Here is a 23,108-nt window from a genome sequence, read left to right on the forward strand (position 1 = left end):
AGTTGTTATAGAAACTATGGGAAAATTTTGACCAATTTTGACAAAATAATTTATTTTGCGCTAAAATGATGTCTCAAAGCGAATGCTTTAATTGAAAACCGGAAATTTCAAACTTGATTTTAAACATGTTTGATATACCCTCTAAAGAAATTACTTGAACCTGTGGAAAATTTTCTAAGTCAGGATGCCACATTGTGGTATTATTTTGGTATTGAAAGGTTTCATCAATTTTCTCTGAAACTATGGATTTTTTTTAAAAATTTTGACGAGATAATTAATTTTGCGCTAAAAGGACTTGAAACCCAAAAATGTTAAAGCTTATTTTTTTTGTGATATACCCACTAATATTTTTTTCAAACAAAGTCGGGATAACCAAATACTTTGAAAAACGAGTCAATCAACAGATTATTGAGTTTTGGTGATTTTCAATCCAGTTTCATTTTAATAATACTTATTTTTCAATCTTGTTATTTTTCAGAAGCTTCAAGAACTTCAAGCACAGGCCGTTCATCAATGACAAATGCATTCGGTGTGGTGAAGAATATCACTAAGAACAACATGGAATCATCAGGTGAGTAGATTTGGCTGTTGCATATGGATCATTTCCGTTTTTTTCACTAACTGCAACTGCTGCACTAAAAATGGTATGAAAATACCAAATTTTGGTATTACTTGTGCAAATACCAGCTAATAAATATACACTTTTTATAGGAGATCTTCTTTATTCAGCAGTCAGCAGGGAAAGAGGGTTTTACAATGGTTATGCCGCTTTATATACACTATCTACCGGAAATACAATAGGTACCATTATTGCAGTTATTATGCAAGCAAATTATACTAAATCAAGAGTAACGTCTTATTACATAATAGAGTTATCTACCAATTTAACATTTCTCTCCTGTAAACAAAATAATAACAATTATTTTAAATTTAACAATAATTTCCTCTGTGCTGCCTATTATATGCGTTGTGCCAAAAATCTGGCTTCTTCTTCTTACGCTTGCTTTTTCTACGCTTAGTATGATGTTGTTCTTTTAATATAGGAGAATCATCTGATCTCAGACGTTTTTTCCTCATCTCACTTTCGACTGGTACTTTAGGGAAAATGTAATAATCTTTCTTCAAGTGCCTAACTTTTAACTGATTTCTACTCGCTAGCTTAACTACTCCATTTATATCAATATAGTATGTACTTGGGCTGTTAATACCAACAATTTTCGCTTCTACCCAGTTTCGTTCAGTTTTGAATTCGTTTTTGTACCAAACTAAATCTTCGATTTTGAACTCATTTCCTTTCTTTTGTGTATGCCCATCAGAATACCTGATCCTATCATCAAATCGAACCTTTTTCTTCCCCTTTTTCTTTTCCTCCTTGGGACTTTTGAATTTCACATCGAGATCAATTTTTGGATTGAAATTAAACATTTTGTCACTTGGATTGCACCCAAGCGCCTGACTGTAGCTATTCCGATAGCTCATCAAAAACACGTTTATCATCTCTTTCAAACTTTTGTGCATGTACTTAGGATCATTCAGCATTTTGCGAAGAGAAGTTTTTGCTGTTTGTACACCACGCTCTGCCAACCCGTTGGCCTCTGGGCAGTAACTTGGACTTTTCGTAAGTTTTATCTTTAAAAAATCTGCCCACTTCTTCATCATACCACTCCCAAACGATGGTCCATTGTCTGAGACGATCTCGTCACAATAACCAAAAACAACAAATATCGATTCTAACTCATCAATTACAGCCTGAGCATCTGTGGTCCTCATTATTCTAACCTCAATCCACTTTGAAAAGGAGTCAACCACGATCAAAAGAGTTTTCCCACAAATATAGAAGAAATCCACGTGTAACCTCTCAAACGGTCTAGTTACTGACGGCCATGTTGAAAACTTCTTCGATACTAATCTTCCAGTTACAGAACAGACCTTGCACGTTCTCACGAAGTTCTCGATATCATCGTCCAAACCTCGCCAATAAACGTATCTTCGAGCCATTTGCTTCATTCGAACAATGCCCAAATGACAGCCATGCAACAACTCTAGCACACGTTGCTGACAAGAGCTCGGTATTAACACTCGTTCGCAGAACAGCAGACATTCTTCTGCTATCGATAAGGAACTCAATTTCTCGTAGAAAAATTTTAGGTCTTTCTCCACTGCATGATCATCCCAACCGTTTTTAACATAGTTAAACAACCGTTTTAAAATGGGGTCTCTTTGAGTCTCTCTCCCAATCAACGTAAAATCTAAAGAAACCTCTTCTTCGACACTACATATGGTAACGTCAGAATCGATCCCGGTTACCCCCTCAATTGGTAACCGTGACAAAGCATCTGCCTCGGGAATCTTCGTCCCTTTCCGGTAGACAATCTCAAACTCAAAAATAGCGATGGCATACGCGTACTTTTGCAACCTCGCGGCTGCCAAGGGAGGAATTCCCTTTTTCTGATCGAAAATGGCCACCAAGGGCTTGTTGTCTGTGACCACCAAAATTTTCCTGCCGAAAATGTATTTAGCAAATTTCGTCAGGCCAAAAACCACCGCTAAAGCTTCACGGTGCAGATTAGGGTAGTTTCTCTCAGCTTTAGACAAGGTACTAGACGCGTAAAACACTGGTTTTTCGACGCCATTCACCACGTGGCAGAGGACAGCTCCTACTCCAACTTGACTGGAGTCGCAAATGACCACAATTGGCAACTTTGGGTCATACAGATGGAGCACTTTTTTATCCACGAGCATTCTTTTTGCTTCTTGAAATACTTTCTCGCACTCTTTGGACCAAATGAACCTCGAAAATTTTTGATCAGGGCGTATAGGGGAGTTAATTTTGTTGATAACCGAGGCACAAAATTTGAGTAATAATTAACCATGCCAAGAAAAGATTTCAATTGGCTAACGTCTCTGGGCTGAGGCACCTTGAGAATGGCTTTAATTTTTTCTTGTGAAGGACTTAATCCGTTTTCGGAGATTTCGTGTCCTAAATACGAGATTTTTCTAACAACAAATTCACATTTTTCGAGATTAACCTTAACCTTGTACTGTTTAAGTCTATCAAATACTGCGCACACTTTTTCCGGCATCCCTTCGATTGTATCACTACCGATAATTATATCATCTAAATAGCACTGTACTCCCGGTAAATCGACTAATATTACGTCCATAATTTGTTGAAAAGCGGATGCTGCGTTGGAGATTCCAAACGGTAGCCTCGTATACGTGAAAAGACCCTTATGAGTGTTCACATTCAGATACTTCTGCGATTCTTCAGATACTGGCACTTGCATGTATGCCCCCGACAAGTCAATTTTAGTGAAATACTTATAGCCACCCAAATTCGCGAAAATGTCACTAATATTAGGAAGCGGATAGTGTTCATTGCTGATCTCTTTGTTAACGGTTCTTTTACAGTCCACACATAACCTCACACTACCGTCACTTTTCGGAACTACTACTAATGGAGACGCCCAGTCGCTGTGTTTTATTGGTTTAATCACGTTTTCTCTAACTAGTCTGTCCAGTTCGTCACTAACTTTTTGTTTCAGGGCGTATGGAACTTCGTTAGAGTCCGTTTCGCGGTGCCTGTCCGTCGGGACGCGTTTTTTTTTTCGCGTTCCGTTTTCGTCGATCGTCGTCGGTGTGTATTTCGGGTGAGTGCGTGAGTGTGTGTGCGGCTAGCTCTGGTTGTCACGATGACAGCAGAGCTGAGCCAGTCCGTTTCGCGGTGCCTGTCCGTCGGGACGCATTTTTTTTTTCGCATTCCGTTTTCGTCGATCGTCGTTGGTGTGTATTTCGGGTGAGTGCGTGAGTGTGTGTGCGGCTAGCTCTGGTTGTCACGATGACAGCAGAGCTGAGCCAGTCCGTTTCGCGGTGCCTGTCCGTCGGGACGCGTTTTTTTTTTCGCGTTCCGTTTTCGTCGATCGTCGTCGGTGTGTATTTCGGGTGAGTGCGTGAGTGTGTGTGCGGCTAGCTCTGGTTGTCACGATGACAGCAGAGCTGAGCCAGTCCGTTTCGCGGTGCCTGTCCGTCGGGACGCATTTTTTTTTCGCGTTCCGTTTTCGTCGATCGTCGTCGGTGTGTATTTCGGGTGAGTGCGTGAGTGTGTGTGCGGCTAGCTCTGGTTGTCACGATGACAGCAAAGCTGAGCCAGTCCGTTTCGCGGTGCCTGTCCGTCGGGACGCATTTTTTTTTTCGTGTTCCGTTTTCGTCGATCGTCGTCAGTGTGTTTTTCTCGTTAGTCATGTATTTGATACACATCACAGCCAGGTTTCTTTGTTCTATGATTTGTAATTGTTTCACGGGAAGATTCGTTTTAAATTGCGTTAGCCAAATATAAATTATCATTCAATTCGACTATTCGTTTCCCGCGAATCGCGGCGACAAATAATGTTTCAACGCGATTGTTCAAGTCCTTCAGATAACATCATAACACATCAGTCATTTATTGGTCGCTCATATTATAATAATTTAAAAGTATAAATAGTCTCAGGTCAACTCTACGTAAATATGTAACGCTGAGTTTAATATTTCACCTTTTAAACACACATAATTTTGATTATATCTTTCCACAGTCGGCTGTCTAAGATTGAATCATTTATGCTAAACTCAACACCAAATAACCGGGAATGGTCTCATCCGCATTGTTTGCCTTGAGAATACATAATACATCACCTTATTTAACGAAATTCATTGATTATTGGGCCACATCATCATCCTCTATGTTGAATCCTGGTCATTACCCTTCCTCACTAACAAAATCCCAAGTAGAAGTAGTTTTCCGGCACACGCGGGGGTGTGGATATCGTATAGAACCCACCCTTGGTAGCAGCCTGTGCAAACTAACATTCCCGTCCCATCCCCTCGAGATCTACAAACTGACATGGCGGGCGCCGTTGGTGGCCAACGACTGTTTCCTGTTCGCACCGACTCTAGTTTTGATGATCGTGATGTTTTATCTTTTCAGCGCATTCATGCATGCTGTTGATAAGGGAAACATCATTTGATCGTTGAAGCGTGTGACCGGTTGTGCTGATGGGATATTACGGTCCTGTTCAGCAACGGAGAAGGACAACCATGGATGGTCTCTCATGCTCATGCTCATGCTCATGCTCAGGGCGTAGGGAACTTCGTTAGTCCTGCAAAAAATTGGTCTTGCCCCCTCTTGGAGGTGAATTTCCGCCTCAAACTCTTCGATCGGCTCTTCTAGACTCTTAGTCAAAATTTCTCCATACCGATTTTTTAACTTCCCCATCAGCACGTTTCTCTCTTTCTGCAATTCGTGCTCTGTTGGGTCGGAAATTACGTTCACTAGCTTAGTCCTCCATTTTGGATATAATACATCCATCCAATCACGACCCAGTAATGGCGTGAACTCTCGTTTCGATCTCACAATCACTAATTTCAACGGAAAAAGTCTCTTATCGTCCAGTTTTTGAACCATCACATTAACTACCCCCTTTTAGACTCAAACTATCTCCTGTCATAACTATTAACTGCACTTCCGATTTTTCCACTTTTAAATGAGCCAAATGTTCTTTGTAGTCTTCTTTTGACATGATCGTGTATGTAGCCCCAGAATCGAGATTATGTTTTTCCTTGTTTTGACAAGATTTGGATTATCATCCGCGTTGTGTTCGGGAGTTTTCGGGAAGTTTAGGACTGCGCTTCTTAGCAACAGTGAACATGTTTCGGTCGTTTCGCGTGAATTCGCCTTCGTTTAAGCTGTTTCGTTGTATGATGGCATATTGTGAACTTGCGTCTCGTACGGAAACTTTCGCTATCGGGCATTACATCTGAGCGAGGATTGTTTAACTGGACCTGGTGGACATCATCACCATATAAGGAAGACAGCAGCTGCTTCGAAAATTTGGTGAGATCAGTCCATATCGGACTTTTTGATAACTGATATATTCTTGCTTGCTACTTACTAAATACACGCTGGTCCCAGTTTTGCCTGACGGGATCGGAAGTTTAAAGATGGGTCGAGAACCCGTCTGGTTCTTGCTCTATCTTTAGGCGGGGCCAGACAATGCCCAGTGACCTCGGAATTGGACCGCAAGGAGCTCTGTCATTCTGAAATGGGTCACTGGAAGCAGCGCGAGGGCTGACACCACCTAATACCCGGGACTGAGATAAGCTGTATCAGCATAACCAAGTCTGATACAAACTATGCTTTCCCATAATTTCGCTGCCGGCCAGCGGGTATTGGATTGGACCACACACACACACATCGTGTATGTAGCCCCAGAATCAACCTCAAAATGTATTCGCTTACCGTCTAGTCATAGCTGCTGATACAACGCCGGTGACGCCACGTGGTTGACGCCATGCGCCCGGCTTTCGTCCGAACTGCTGCCCGATTCTTCGTCCTCCATGCCACTTGCCATGGCATTCAGCTTCTCCCTTTGGGTACCGACAGTACCTCGCTATGTGCCCAAACTCCGAACAATTGAAGCAACGAGGGCCTTTCTTCCACGATTGGCCGCCATTGCCCATCACGCTGCCTCCAGCACGTTGCCAGCCATTACTGCGACCGCCATTGCCCATTACACTTCCGCCGGCACGTTGCCAGCCATTTCTACGGCCGCCATTGCTCATTACATTGCCACCATCTCGTTGCCAGCCATTTTTCTTTTGCTTCCACGTGCCCCGGCCTCCAGAGTTGCTTCGGTGTCCTCCACGGCTCGCTGATCGGTTCCCGTCCTTCCTCGACCATCTGCCTGCGTTCACCCGATTTAGGTTTCCGTTCTTATTTTTCATAGTCATTACGTCAAGCTCTATCTGCTCAAGAACTTTAGCCTTGTCCACCGCTTGCTCGAACGTCATGTCGTCCGTACTGTTCATTAGCTCCCCCTGGATCTTGGGGCTTACAATTCCCGCCACAAACTTGTCCCTTAGGGCCTTGTCCAGGTAGTTTCCGAATACGCAATTTTTTGAGAGCGCCTGCAGCTCAACAGCGAAGTCAGCCACTTTTTCAAACTCCTCACGGAAAGGGGATCGATCGCCAAACCAGCGACCGAATTTTGCTGGGTTGGTTTTGCTGATATCAGCGAAATTTTTCTCTAAACCAGCGAAATTTTTCGCTGAAAAAGGTGGCTGCGCGAAATCAAATCCAGCAACTTGGTTTCGCTGGTTTGTTATTTCCGAAACGGTTTCTTTTCCAGCGAAAGTTTTCGCTGGGTTGATACACATCCTTCCGACAGCCGTCATAAATGTTTGTTATTGTTCACGTTTGGAAGCGATTTGTGGCAATCGAATTGCTTTAGGGGTTTTTTCAAAACAAAAAAGCATGAAAAAGTTCTGCATCTAGTGTTCAGCATTAAAATACATACTCAACAGGTGATGGTTCTTTTCAATGAAAAGAAGCACGTTTCCATAAAGTTCTCGCAGCAGAAAAATACGGTGCAGTGAAGCTGGAGATGTATTTGTACTGCTGCATAGATGAGTGCACAAATTGTCGCAGGTGGCAGCAAGAATCGTAGGCGAGGAACTTGACCATGGCCGCGGAACAGTTTGTGCTGTGGCAAGTAAGTACAACGAGGAACTTGACCATGGCCGCGGAACAGTTTGTGCTGTGGCAAGTAAGTACAACCTGGCTGGACTTTTTTTAAATTCTGCTTCCGTTACTGCGAAATCTTTACACGATTCCCAATTAATCTCTGGTTCTCAAATCCTCTGGTTTATTTTGGCATAGGCTTCTGCCGCCAAAACAAAAAAAACAAACGTCGGTGATAAAAAACGCTGATCCAGTGCAAAAAAACACTGGTCCAGTGGAAACACTCGCTGAACCAGCGGATTTTTCGCCGAAACCAGTAGAATAATCTCCTGGTTGATTTTGGTACGAGCTGCTGCCGCCGGAAAAAAACCCGGACGTCAGCGATAGAAAACGCTGATCCAGCGTAAAAGAACACCAGTTCAGTGAAAAAATCCGCTGGACCAGCGAATTGTTTCCCAAAACCAGCACAATAATCTACTGGTTAATTTTGGTACGAGCTGCTGCCGCCGGAAAAAAAAAACCCGGACGTCAGCGATAGAAAACGCTGATCCAGCGTAAAAGAACACTGGTCTAGTGAAGAAATCCGCTAGACCAGCGAATTGTTTCCCAAAATTAGTACAATAATCTCCTGGTTGATTTTGGTGCCCTGCCGCTTTTTCCAAACCAGCGAGAAAATTTTCTGATCCCCCAAACAGCGACATTTTTCACCAAACCAGAGTTTTTTTTCACTGGTTTGGTAGAATTTCATCGGTTTTCAAACCAGCGAAAAAATTAGCGATTCTAGGTAATTTTTGTGCAGGCTGAGAAATTAGCGACATTTTTCGCTAGTTTTAGCGAACTTTATCGCGATTTGGCGATGGATCCCCTTTCCGTGCTGCTGGTTCCTCTTGAAAAATTCTACCGATTGCGCGATGCGGTTCCTTTTAGGGCAGAAGTAGGCCTTCAGTTTATCCGTAACGATTACGTACGTCACGTCCTTGTGCGTCTTCGGATATAGAAGCTGCTGAAGTTTCCGTAGGGCCGGCAGACCGATGAAGTGCACTATGCGAATATCATGCGAACAAAAAGCATGAAATTTTCCTTGGGGGGAATTTTGTGGGCGTTGCCACAGCTTTGAAACAGAGGCGAAGAACGTTCAGAAATCCTTATACGGAAAAGTGACAGTTGCAGGGTATCATTCAATTATTACGTGATGAACTATTTAATTTTGGCCCGGGTACGGATATATTTATTTGCAATCAGTTATTTGCATACCAAAATTAGATAATTTAACCGATTTTGGATTTTTTGCCCGCAGATGAAAGATACTAAGAACCTGCTTTATTGGAGCAATGCCGACGGAACCTGGTCCAACCTGGCCACTTGGGGACACTTCGGCATTTGCAAGGAACCATGTCATGTGACATATCAAAATTCATTAAATTAAAAACTATGACCATTACAAGTGATGCCAAGGTCCTCTGGTCCAACCTGGCCACTTCGGAACTTGAAAAGAACCGTGTCATGTGACATATCAAAATTCATCAAATTAAAAACTATGACCATTTCAAGTGATGCCAACGTCCTCTAGCCCGAATTGGCCACTCCGGAACGGGTCACTGGTAACCGGTGGCCACTTGGGGACACTTCGGAATTTGGAAGGAATTATGTCATGTGACATATCAAAATTCATTAAATTAAAAACTATGACCATTACAAGTGATGCCAACGTCCTCTGGTCCAACCTGGCCACTTCGGAACGGGTCAAATAAAAAACTATGACCATTTTAAGTGATGCCAACGTCCTCTAGCCCGAACTGGCCACTCCGGAACGGGTCACTGGTAACCGGTGGCCACTTGGGGACACTTCGGAATTTGGAAGGAACCATGTCATGTGACATATCAAAATTCATTAAATTAAAAACTATGACCATTACAAGTTATGCCATCGTCCTCTGGTCCAACCTGGCCACTTCGGAACGGGTCACCGGTAACCGGTGGCCACTTGGGGACACTTCGGAATTTGCAAGGAACCATGTCATGTGACATATCAAAATTCATCAAATTAAAAACTATGACCATTTTAAGTGATGTCAACGTCCTCTGGCCCAACCTGGCCACTCCGGAACGGATCACCGGTAACCGGTGGCCACTTGAGAACACTTCGGAATTTGGAAGGAACCATGTCATGTGACATATCAAAATTCATCAAATTAAAAACTATGACCATTTCAAGTGATGCCAACGTCCTCTGGCCCAACCTGGCCACTTCGGAACGGGACACCGGTAACCGGTGGCCACTTGGGGACACTTCGGAATTTGGAAGGAACCATGTCATGTGACATATCAAAATTCATCAAATTAGAAACTATGACCATTACAAGTGATGCCAACATCCTCTGGTCCATGCTGGCCACTTCGGAACGGGTCACCGGTAACCGGTGGCCTTTTGGGGACACTTCGAAATTTGGAAGGAACCATGTCATGTGACATATCAAAATTCATCAAATTAGAAACTATGACCATTACAAGTGATGCCAACATCCTCTGGTCCATGCTGGCCACTTCGGAACGGGTCACCGGTAACCGGTGGCCTTTTGGGGACACTTCGAAATTTGGAAGGAACCATGTCATGTGACATATCAAAATTCATAAATTAAAAACTATGACCATTTCAAGTGATGCCAACTTCCTTTGGCCCAACCTGGCCAATCCGGAACGAGTCACCGGTAAATTCTTGAAATTCTTGAAATTCTTGAAATTCTTGAAATTCTTGAAATTCTTGAAATTCTTGAAATTCTTGAAATTCTTGAAATTCTTGAAATTTTTGAAATTCTTGAAATTCTTGAAATTCTTGAAATTCTTGAAATTCTTGAAATTCTTGAAATTCTTGAAATTCTTGAAATTCTTGAAATTCTTGAAATTCTTGAAATTCTTGAAATTCTTGAAATCTTGAAATTCTTGAAATTCTTGAAATTCTTGAAATTCTTGAAATTCTTGAAATTCTTGAAATTCTTGAAATTCTTGAAATTCTTGAAATTCTTGAAATTCTTGAAATTCTTGAAATTCTTGAAATTCTTGAAATTCTTGAAATTCTTGAAATTCTTGAAATTCTTGAAATTCTTGAAATTCTTGAAATTCTTGAAATTCTTGAAATTCTTGAAATTCTTGAAATTCTTGAAATTCTTGAAATTCTTGAAATTCTTGAAATTCTTGAAATTCTTGAAATTCTTGAAATTCTTGAAATTCTTGAAATTCTTGAAATTCTTGAAATTCTTGAAATTCTTGAAATTCTTGAAATTCTTGAAATTCTTAAAATTCTTGAAATTCTTGAAATTCTTGAAATTCTTGAAATTCTTGAAATTCTTGAAATTCTTGAAATTCTTGAAATTCTTGAATTTCTTGAAATTCTTGAAATTCTTGAAATTCTTGAAGTTCTTGAAATTCTTGAAATTCTAGAAAATCTTAAAAATCTTGAAATTTTTGAAATTTTTGAAATACTTGAATTTTTTGAAATATTTGATACACTTGATATATTTGAAAAACCTAAAATACTTGAAAATCTCGAAATAGGTACTCGAAATATTCGAATTACTCGAAATACTCGCAACACTTAAAATACTTAATATACTTGAAATACTTGAAAAACTCGAAATATTCGAAATGCTCGCAACACTTGAAATACGTAAAATATTTGAAGAAATTGAAATACACGAAATATTTGATATACTCGAAATATTGAAACACTTGAAATACTCGAAACACTTGAAATACTTGTAATATGGCCCCTAACACAACTTACCTAAACCATCTGCCTCCAGAAGCCAAACCGTTGAAAATCAACTCCGTCGAAAAACCACTCTCACTCACAAAACCTTTTAAAACAAACAAAAACATTTATTTGAAACGAGAACTTCGATTCCCAACCAGCTGACCAGCACGTCAAAACATGATAGTTTTTTTCCAAGCGTTACTGGTCGACTTATAAAAAGTAACACATCTTTTCTGCCTCGAACACGGATCACAACTTCGTGAACTAGTTCATAACTTCATGAAGTACATATCATGATTTCATGATTTTTGTACCATGATTTCATGAATTTGTTCACGTTTCCATGAACACGTTTGTTTTCTGAATTCGTGATTTTTTGTTCATGGCTACGGGAACGCTTTTTTTTGCGTGTATTTGCCCAAGTAATACCAAAATTTGGTATTCCCGTGTTATTTACCCCTGCTCGGGCCACACTGAAAAAAATATTCTATTTTCAGTTATTAGAAATGTAATTAAGCTTATATCTGTAAGCCCTTACATCCAATTAAAATGCTGTTTAAGGCAAACTTATGGGACATTGGACGAGCTTTCCGGTAAAAATATTTACGAGACTGAAAAATCAAGTCTGTTATATAGAAATTGCCAAAAACCACAAAAAAAACGTTTTTTAACATTTTTATTTTTTAAACCGCTGTATCTTCCGAAATTACAAAATACAAAAATATTTAAATACCTTACGCCCATCTCAAATGTTATTTTCGAGTACTATTGGCTCCATATACACAAAAATGGCTTAAATAGGCCTAGGATAACATGTCTACAAAGTTTCATTGAAATCGGAGAGGGTCGGGTACAAAAGTACCTGAAAAATACCTGACTTGAGCTGGAATTGCAATTCAATAACAAAAAAATCATAACGGTGAATAACAAATCTGTTTATAAATAACATAAAATGTTATTGGCCTAGTATTTTCCAATATCAAAAAATGTTATTCCCACGTTATTTCCATCTGCTCGGGGTCCCTTTTCAAGATTTCTAACTCCCAAAATATTCTATGCAGGGATTTTTAAATGCCGTCCATTTTAAGATTTTTTTCAGATTTCAATGTGAAAAAGGAGACATTCAGTACATTTACAGTGCAGTATTATCACACAAATCGGTTTTCATGTATAGGTTACTTTGATTGAGTCTTTGGGGGTTGTCCATTGTTACCGTTGCGGATCATCTTCCCTGTTCGCTTAAGAACCGGTAGGAGTAGGGAAATGTATTTGAATAGTAGGGAAATTGTCGTGTAGGGATGTTTGTGTTTTGCATGTTTTTCTTAATGTTAATTGTGAATATTACAATAATAAATAAAACAACACAAAGAGATTAAAATCAGAGCAAGGTCAGGGAGTAAAATCAAGCACGAACTGTATCTGCAAACCGTAGCCAACCGTTTGTTAACACACTCAAGTCTCAAATGCTGCATGGGAAAAAGGGTTAGCCGGAAGGAAGAGAGTGGACACTGGTCAAGAGGGGAAAGGGAATATACAAAGAACTGGGAGAGACTGAGGGGTCTTCTCTGATGCCCTTGATCTTGAGCGTTCTCTTCCACTTCAACCAGCGATCGACAAGGTCAAAAAGTCGACCAACAAGCGTTTTTTGTAAAGTGTGCATATTGCACTATTGTGCCCGTTAAGAGTTTGGTTGAAAAGAGATCTCACTTTTGAGATACGACAACAAATCAGGTATGAGAGTGAGCCTTTTGGGACGTTTACGGGATGGTGGAATCGGTAGAATACGGCTAATTATATCTAATCCTCCGCTCTCCACGTGCAATCCCAACAGGACCCGTAATTGTGAACTAAAAGTTACGCGGTTTGTGGTTCTGTCTCGCAGAACCAGACCACACCATCAAAGGTTATCCTGTGGTCTAGTGGCCGCTTCAGTGACCCCGGAGCCCACCGACTCACCAAATCACCTGTACGGTCCACCCCTGTGACCTGTACGCCAGCACCTGAAGGTTATTTGTACCACGTGGTCCGCGGGAGCGTCGATGACCCCCCCCCCCCCCCCTACCATCTATACGATTCAAGTTTGAAGACCGAGATTTGCTGCACGAGAACCTGGGGCCACGCTTGGCCCAGAGCACGAGCGCATCGCCGAGGTTTCCAGCGCGAGCAACGAGCGTCCCTTCCGCGAAGGCCAACGACGACCGTGAGGCCCGGAAGTACGCTGAATCTGGAGGACGAGTCTTAGCGTCGTCCACGTGGTGGAGACGCTGACGAGCAGCAGCAGTTAACGCCAGCCCAGTAAGATCCCCCCACACACACACACACACACACACACACACACACACATCCACACAGTAAGTGAATAAAAAAATAGTTTAAAGAGTGATCTAGTGTCTTGTTATTTTGATTAATTAGAAATCGAGCCGACCTTGAACTACGAGCTCTTGTTTGCTGACCTAGCCCTGTGCCCACCCCTGTCGGCCGTGGCTCCAAGACCAACCGGCAGGGGCGTTGTCAGAGCCCCTCAGGTCCAAAAGGGTACGATGTCCCAGCTTGTAATAAATGGCGCCCAACTAAAAGTAATTTTCGTAAATGTGTAATCAAAGTGACAAGATCTGTTTGCGATAAGTGTGTGAGACCAAACTGTTTCCTAGACAAACTGTAGTTCGTCTACCAGGCTGTCCTCTATCATTTTTTTTTTAAATTTATGTTTATTCAGATTTTCTCTTCCATGTACATTCATTCAGTTAAAATATTATTGAGTGTCCAATCACAATCGATGACTTTTTACCTCAATTTTAAATACTAGCAACTTTCATTTATTCATGAAATATTGTAGCTTTCGCTATTCAGTGATTTCAAATGTAGGAGGTCCTACATGTACAAAAGGGAAAAGGGATACCTTAAAACTAACTTATACACTATATAAAGAGCGGATCAATGCAGCTGAAGACTGCAATGACTTTTGTCGAAATGCATCAATTATCTTATTGGACATAACATCCAAAGTGTCAACTTCGGCTAATTGATGAAGTTCACTGGTGCTGAACCATGGAGGAAGTTTCAGAATCATTTTCAGAATTTTGTTCTGAATCCTCTGAAGTTTTTTCTTCCTGGTTAAGCAACAGCTTGTCCAGATCGGCACAGCATAAAGCATGGCAGGTCTGAAAATTTGTTTATAAATTAACAGTTTATTCTTGAGACAAAGTCGAGAATTCCTGTTTATAAGTGGATACAAACATTTAATATAATTGTTACATTTAACCTGGATACTTTCAATGTGATCCTTGTAAGTAAGGTTTTTGTCAAAAGCAAGTCCAAGATATTTCACTTGATCCTCCCACTTTAAATTTACCTCATTCATCTTTATAATGTGATCACGCACAAAAATTGTGTCAGTTTGAATTAACAAAACAGTTTATTACAAACAACTATCACGGTTTATAAGCACCACAAACACATTTTAATATTTTAATAATCACCGTTTCTCGGTTCTACTAACATTTTGTCGGTTTGACAAACAAGTTTGTTGTTTGTGTGTGTGTGTGTGTGTGTGGTCCAATCCAATACCCGCTAACCGGTAGCGAAATTATGGGAAAGTATAATTTGTATCAGACTGTGTACATGCCGAATGCTGATACAGCTTATCTCAGTCCCGGGTATTATGGTGATAGCCCTCGCGCTGCTTCCAACGACCCATTTCAGAATGACAGAGCTCCTTGCGGTCCAATTCCGAGGTCGCTGGGCTTTGTTCGGCCCCGCCTAAACATAGAAGCAAGCATCTGAAGGAAACTCGATCTATATTTAGACTTCCAATCTCCTCAGGCAAATTAGGGATCAGCGCGTATTTAATAATATGAGAAGAAGATATAACATGTTTCAACACTACGGATCAATTCACTGCTAGAGTGTAAACCTTCTGATGGTGACTGCTTAGCGTCCCAGATCACCACCAATCCAAAGGTGTGAGTTCGAATCCCACCTGATTCATTTTAGTTTTTATTCATATTCAAATTCCTGATTCCAAATTTCAAAGGTACCGACCGGGATTTGATCCCTGAACCTTCTGCTTGGGAGACAGAAGCCGTAACCATTGAGCCACGGAGCCGGTTGAATGGGACGTGGTTCTCTGTATGGCTTTTTGCGAGATGAGAGCAGAGGACAACAATCATCTCAACGTTTCCACTTTACCCGGGCTAATGACCGGCAGTTCCAGTTCACGATGATTTCCATTCATATGTTAAAAACCACTTATGATTTTGGCACATATTCCGTTTGTCAGCGTTTCCTGTCATTACTGGCGGGAAAAATCTACGTGGAATCAGCTGTGCAGACCTCAATTGTGACAGGAATGCAGGTTGAGCGACTCCCACGGGCTTGACAAACAAGTTTGTTGTTTGAAACTAAATTTGTTTAAACGTGTAAGGAAAATTAACAGTGTATGTTTTTACTCCAACCTCAACATCAAGATGGCCGAAGTGAAAAAGGTGGAATTCTAAGGATTTTTACAGAATAGGTAAGTATCTAGTTAATTAGTTATTCGATTTAGAATCAAACCTAATATTTTCCTTTTCCAGTAATTGTTCGTTCCATATAAATAGGCTGGTGGATTTTTTTCCAGGTATATTCAGGTAAAAGCTAAGTCGTTTTATTTTCTTGAGGAGCAAGCTTCCCTGCACCGTGCGGTACACGCGGTTCGCTTGTACCTCGGGTTTGCTTTGCGCCTGCTTTGTTCGGTTTACACCCGTACCCGACTCACACGAACCGAGGGTATTTTGGTTCATCGTACCAGCGCACCACGACACTCTCGGTTCGCCGCGTCGGTTTTGTGTCTGGCACTCACCCATGGCATGAACCCGGTATATGAGCCAAGGTGCTTCACTCGTTACGAGCCGAGGTACGTGCCGTGGTACGCGCTGGCGGTACAAAACGGGTTCAATACCACGACACGTACCACGGCACGCTGGGTTCATGCCATGGGTGAGTGCCAGACACAAAACCGATGGGGCGAGCCGAGAGTGTCGTGGTGCGCTGGTACGATGTACCAAGATACCAATACACAAATGGGTTCAGGCACGTACCGAAGCTAGAAAACCAAACCCGCGGTGTGCGTTGGCACTGGCGCATGGGAAGCTTGTTGAGGAGTTTGATTTTTCAGAAGTTTCAGTTTCAGATAACTTTCTCCATGTCTCCAGCAGCTGATGTTTCTATCTGGTGTCCAGCGAAAAAGCCTGTCAAATAAGTGTGGCCGGAACTCCCTGTGATGCATTTATATGAGTTGAAAATGTGGAAATAAATGTAATCAAAAGAAGCTATTGTTTATATAAAGAAAACAAAGAAAAAGAAGAAAAGCCTACCCCGGTTTTTTATTTTCACAAAAATGATCCTTGAATCAATAATCACGTTTGTTAAATCATCCCAAATGTTTATTGTATTTACAAACATGTCAGGCCGTGGCAATGACAAACATGTTTGTTGAAACCACAAACATGTTAGGTTGAATTTGGCAAACATGTTTGCCGGCTTTGAGACGACAATCGTGTTTAGCAGCTGTACCCAACATTTTGCCAAGTTCACAATCAGATTTTTCTGCGTGATGACTTTTTAGTTTAAGAAAATCAGCCCTTGGTTTGTGAGGAAAAATAATAAGTTGAGTTTTTGCAGCATTTGGAGTGATTTTACATTCTTTCAAATAAGAATTGAAAATATCCAAGCTTTTTTGTAATCTTCTTATGATGACACGAAGGCTTCTACCTTTGGCGGAGATACTTGTATCATCAGCAAAAAGTGATTTCTGACATCCTGGGGGCAAATCAGGCAAGTCAGAAGTAAAAATATTGTATAAAATTGGACCCAAAATGCTTCCTTGAGGGACGCCAGCACGTACAGGTAGTTGATCAGATTTGCTGTTCTGATAACAAACCTGTAGAGTACGATCCGTCAAATAATTTTGAATAATTTTCACGATATAAATCGGAAAATTAAACCTTTTCAATTTCGCAATCAAACCTTTATGCCAAACACTGTCAAATGCTTTTTCTATGTCTAGAAGAGCAGCGCCAGTAGAATAGCCCTCAGATTTGTTGCTTCGAATCAAATTTGAAACTCTCAACAACTGATGAGTAGTTGAATGCCCAAGGCGAAATCCAAACTGCTCATCAGCGAAAATTGAATTTTCATTAATGTGCGTCATCATTCTATTAAGAATTATTCTTTCGAATAATTTACTAATAGATGAAAGCAAACTAATGGACCGATAGCTTGAGGCATCAGCAGGATTTTTATCCGGTTTCAAAATCGGAACTACTTTGGCATTTTTCAACTACTGGGAAAGTATGCCAAATCAAAACATTTGTTGCAAATTTTGACCAAGCTACTTAAAGTTGCTTCAGGTAATTTTTTAATTAGAATGTAAAAAATGCCATCCTCACCAGGAGCTTTCATATTTTTAATTTTTTTTCATTCTCCCCATTAGTTAATAGAATATTATCACCATCTTTTAAAGAAGGGATTGGTTTTTGAGGTTTCTTAAGAACCTTTGAAAGTTTCCAAAAAGGTTTGGAATAAGGTTTAATTTGTTCGACATCTCTTGCGAACTTTTCATTTCGCAGGAGAGTGAATCTGTGGTCAATAACCTTTTGCAAATCTTTTTGAATTCGCTTCAGTGCAGGATCACGAGAACGTTGATACTGTCTTCGGCGAACATTTTTCAGACGAATCAGAAGCTGAAGATCGTCATCAATAATGGAAGAATCAAATTTGACTTGAACTTTAGGAATAGCAATATTCCTAGCATCCAAAATTGCATTAGTTAAAGATTCCAAGGCTGAATCAATATCAGCTTTGGTTTCTAAAACAAAATCATGATTTAAATTATTCTCAATATGATGCTGGTACCCAAGCTTCCCTGCACCGTGCGGTACACGCGGTTCGCTTGTACCTCGGGTTTGCTTTGCGCCTGCTTTGTTCGGTTTGCACCCGTACCCGACTCACACGAACCGAGGGTATTTTGGTTCATCGTACCAGCGCACCACGACACTCTCAGTTCGCCGCGTCGGTTTTGTGTCTGGCACTCACCCATGGCATGAACCCGGTATATGAGCCAAGGTGCTTCACTCGTTACGAGCCGAGGTACGTGTCGTGGTACGCGCTGGCGGTACAAAACGGTTTCAATACCACGACACGTACCACGGCACGCTGCGTTCATGCCATGGGTGAGTGCCAGACACAAAACCGATGGGGCGAGCCGAGAGTGTCGTGGTGCGCTGGTACGATGTACCAAGATACCAATACATAAATGGGTTCAGGCACGTACCGAAGCTAGAAAACCAAACCCGCGGTGTGCGTTGGCACTGGCGCATGGGAAGCTTGCTGATACCTGTCCCAATTAGCTTTGTGGTAATTAAACACAGAACTATTGGGTCTGGTAACTGCTTCATGAGAAAGTGAAAAAGTTACTGGAAGGTGATCAGAATCAAAATCAGCATGAGTCACTAAAGAACCACAATACTGACTTTGATTTGTCAAAACCAAATCAATTGTTGATGGATTTCTAACAGAAGAAAAGCAAGTTGGCCCATTCGGGTATAAAACCGAATAAAGACCAGAAGTGCAATCCCTGAATAGAATTTTACCATTGGAATTTACTTTTGAATTATTCCAAGATTGGTGTTTGGCATTGAAATCACCGATGATCAAAAATCGAGATCTATGCCGAGTAAGTTTATTCAAATCCCCTTTGAAATAATTTTTATTTTCCCCAGTGCATTGGAAAGGCAAATATGCAGCTGCAATCATAATTTTCCCAAATGAAGTTTCAAGTTCAATGCCCAAACTTTCAATAACTTTTAACTTAAAGTCACGTAACGTGCTATAAGTCATACTACGCCATTTCGATTCATTCTGTTATTGGTTATAACTTTATAATCTGGATCACTTTTCAAATAAGTGCCAGTTTTTAAAAATGTTTCGGTTATAACAGCAACATGCACGTTATGAACTCGTAAAAAGTTGAAAAATTCATTTTCTTTCGCTTTTAAAGAGCGAGCATTAAAATTCATAATATTGATGGAATTACTTAGATCCATGATTAAACTTCAGGGTAAGAACAACATCATTCGCAAATTTTAATCCAATCTGGATTGCTTCCATCATGGATGTAGCATTACTCATTGTTTGAATCAAACCAAACAGTGAGTTTTGCAAAAAAAGTCATTTTTTCAAACGTAACATCGCCGAGATCAGAAGATCCCAAAGCGTTGCCAGCAGAAACATTTTCAAATGAAATTTGAGGTACCTGCCCAATTTGAAGATTGGTAGAGGATTTAAAATTCGTGGATGAACCCGAAACGACGTTGGCATAAGAAATACCATTGTTATTACCTAACTTTTCCACGGTAGGGGTATTTCTAGCATTGTTCGAGTGAGACAGCACGAACGTTTGATTTAAAGATGCAGGTACAACCTGACTTTGAGAAAATTTCGGTTTGGATTTCGGCTGATGCTTAGCACGAGAATCCAAAACCTTTTTTCTGATGGGGCAATCCCAGAAATTTTATTTGTGATTTCCACCACAATTTGCACATTTAAATTGGGTGACTTCTTTCACGGGACAATTGTCCTTGTCGTGAGAAGAATCCCCGCAAACCATGCATTTTGGAACCATGGCGCAATGATCAGTACCGTGACCGAATGCCTGGCAACGCCGGCACTGGGTCAGATTCTGGCCATTACCGCCATGTTTCTTAAAATGCTCCCACTTTACCCGTACATGGAACAAAAACTGAACTTTGTCCAAAAGTTTCATATTGTTGATTTAATTTCTGTTGAAATGAATCAGATAAAATTGTGAAGTCAAACCAAAGCGAGAAATATTCCCGTTTGATTTTTTCTTCATTGGTATTACTTGGGATGGGGCAAAGCCAAGCAACACCTTAAGTTCGTTTTTGATCTCATCCACCGACAAGTCGTTGGAGAAACCTTTCAGGACCGCCTTGAATGGACGAACATTCTTGGTCTCATACGTGTAGAAATTGTGTTTGTGGTTTTCCAAATAACCAACAAAAGTTTGGTGATCTTGTAAAGATTTCGTCAACAAGCGACATTCTCCTCTTCGACCAAGTAAGTTTCCTTACAATTCTTCAGTTGCGTTCGAAAGCTGGCCAAATCGGAGACGGAAGTCACTACAATTGGCGGAGCCTTTACTCGTTTCTCGACGGCAGAAGGCTCAGTACGAGGAGAAGGATCCTTGTCAACAGTTTCGGATAAAACACCGAAACTGTTTGCCAATGGAATTGGAGGATTGACCTCACTTTCAGAACAAGAATCAGACCTCTGATGAGGCTGTTTTCTTTTTCTGTTTCCGTTAGCCGGTTTAGCGTTCAAACGCTTCACCGACGTAACGACCAAATCTTCAGAAGATTTGCGTTTACCTTTGTTTTGACGCATTTTGCAAGCAAAGTTCTCTTAAAAAGATGGCTTCGTTTGTAAAATTTAACAAAATTTCAGGTAGGGTTAGTCTTGAAAAGACTGTTTAGAATTTTGGAAAATAACTCAGGTAGTCTTGAAAAAGACTGTGAATTTTGTTTGAAATAACTCTGAGCTTGGGTAGTAAAAAAATACCGCAGCTCTAGTGTCCGTTCACCACGAAGGTTCGCAAGACACTGATGTCCTCTATCATTGTGCAGCTTGAACCTTCGTCGACAAATGCAAATGTTTCCACCGTTTTGGACTTCCCGTGCAGTATGTCCGAGATGTACGTCTGCTCCTGTAGCAAATAAACACGCTCCCGATGTTGCTGCCGGGCTATCCAAGACGGTATGCAGCAGTTTATGATTTTTTTTTCTGTTTGAGTATTAAGACACGGAATCCTGATTACAAGGACTATTGTATCGTGTTACCCATTTTTACTGTTGTTAAGCATTTCCAGATCTATAACACAGTTCCTATTGAGAGGAAAAGTGCTGTTTCATCCAGATGCTGTAAACTCCATTCCTTGTGCCTTGTGCGCTATGTATCGCTAGAACCGCGGTGACAATTTTTTCGTGTCATTTTTCAAGCTCTTCCCAGCAGCTATTATTTTGCCACGCGGGGTCTTGTAAAGACAATTGTCTTTTTGCGGTGCTACTCTTGCGGTGTTCCCTTTGCTTTGATCTGGACAATACGACTGGACTGCAGTGCAATACCGATCGGCTGGGCATTATTTACATGCGAAGACACGAGGAAAGTATTTTGGGAAGAGGCGCAAAGGAATATCCCAAGATCGATCACATGCTAGAAGAGCACGTGAAGCAACCGTTTTATACTCATACGGTTGCTGCTACCTCTGAACTTAAACCTAAGGCTGCCACCCTGAGAAGAACCCATGACTTTCCGCTTATGAGGTGAAACCCGTAACCATTCGGCCACAGGAGCAGTTTATGATGCTTAAGACAGCATCCATTGATTCCACACTGCACGGCCAAGGAAGGTGACGATTCAAACAACTTGGACAAAGTCGAGAGTTGTTTACATGCTCCCAACGGCTCTCAACAGTCATTGTTTGGAATAATGCACAAGCTTGAGAACGATGTCCAAGTTCACCACAGATGAGACATTTGTTATTTCGCTCACGACGGCTGGGTCTACTGCTCACTCCCTCACGCTCATCTTCGCCCGTTATCTCACTGCAGATGTCCACTTCACGATTCCCGAATTGCTCACTCGTGACCAGTGAGGTCACTTGACTAGCCGCCGTGACAAGTTCGAACATGAACTCACTAAAGGTAGCAATATTTACCTCGCGGAGCTGCATCTTGTGAAAGGCCCATCTAAGCTTCAGCTGTGCTGGTAGTTTCTGGACCATTTCTTGTAGCAGGCACGGGTTGTTGAGGTGGGCTGTTAATCCAGTTGCTGCGATGTGATCCGAAAAGTTCTGCACCGCAAGTCCAAAGTGTATAAGTGCGTTGATATCTTCACTGTTCGGGGGTTTCGTAGCTCGAATTTTGGACAGTAGTGATGATATCAGCAACTCAGGCCGTCCAAAGAGCAACTTCAAGGTGGAGATTATTTGTGGGACACACTCTGGGAGAAGAAGCTTGCTGCTGACTGCATCTCTACACAGAAAAAAAAATGATGGTAATATTCATCAGGAAATGGTGACAGATTTTGTGGCTAAAAAAAATGATGAATTTTACCCAGAAAATGATGAATTTTCATCAGTTTTTGATGAATATTCATCAGGTTCACATCTTTACACATTTTTTATGTAATATTACTCAAAAAAAGAGGTAATATTCAACCTTCCAAATTTTCAACATTCCAAAATTCAACTTTTTTTTGTGTAGCTGGACCTTGGAGACAACGTTGTAGCCTTATCAGGTTTTCGACGTTGCTAAACTTGCAGGCTCTAGTTGAATTGTTGTAGCTGCTGTAGAATACTGGCCAATCTTCTGGTCGTCCGTTAAAGTTAGGAAGATCAGACGGAATCACTTGTCGGGCGAACATTTGTTTTAGGTAGTCTTCGGCTGTAATTGATGATGACTTCTTCTGCACAGAAAAAAAAATGATGGTAATATTCATCAGGAAATGGTGACAGATACTGTGGCAAAAAAAATGATAAATTTTACCTTAAAAAATGATGAATTTTCATCAGAAAATGATGAAATTTACCTCAAATAATGATGAAATTTACCTAAAAAAATGATGAAATTTACCGCAAAAATGTTGAATTTTACGAAAGAATGTGTATTATTGCATTAAAAAATGTGTAATTTGTGGCTGAGAAAGTGGAAGGATAGGTATTGAACTGTCATCCATTTCAGAGAACGTAAATAAAACATTTAATTCAAGCGAATATTTTTTCCATGACTTTCAGGGCACTTTGTG

The 23,108-nt window shown here is 41.0% G+C and overlaps 1 protein-coding gene across 1 annotated transcript; it reads right to left on the reverse strand.

The window, feature by feature from the left end:
* Nucleotides 1-6,270: 6,270 nt before the first annotated feature.
* On the reverse strand, nucleotides 6,271-6,825 carry LOC120431172 (uncharacterized). Its single transcript, XM_039596307.2, has one exon. It carries the CDS (start codon nucleotides 6,823-6,825, stop codon nucleotides 6,271-6,273), a length of 555 nt encoding a protein of 184 aa, XP_039452241.1.
* Between the last annotated feature and the right edge of the window lie 16,283 nt (nucleotides 6,826-23,108).

The sequence above is a fragment of the Culex pipiens genome, chromosome 1 (assembly GCF_016801865.2).
Source record: "Culex pipiens pallens isolate TS chromosome 1, TS_CPP_V2, whole genome shotgun sequence".
Classification (NCBI taxonomy): Eukaryota; Metazoa; Arthropoda; class Insecta; order Diptera; family Culicidae; genus Culex; species Culex pipiens.

Bases quoted from the DNA above. Each gene is read 5' to 3' on its own strand.
- LOC120431172 (XM_039596307.2), bottom strand. From the start codon at position 6,825: ATGACGTTCGAGCAAGCGGTGGACAAGGCTAAAGTTCTTGAGCAGATA.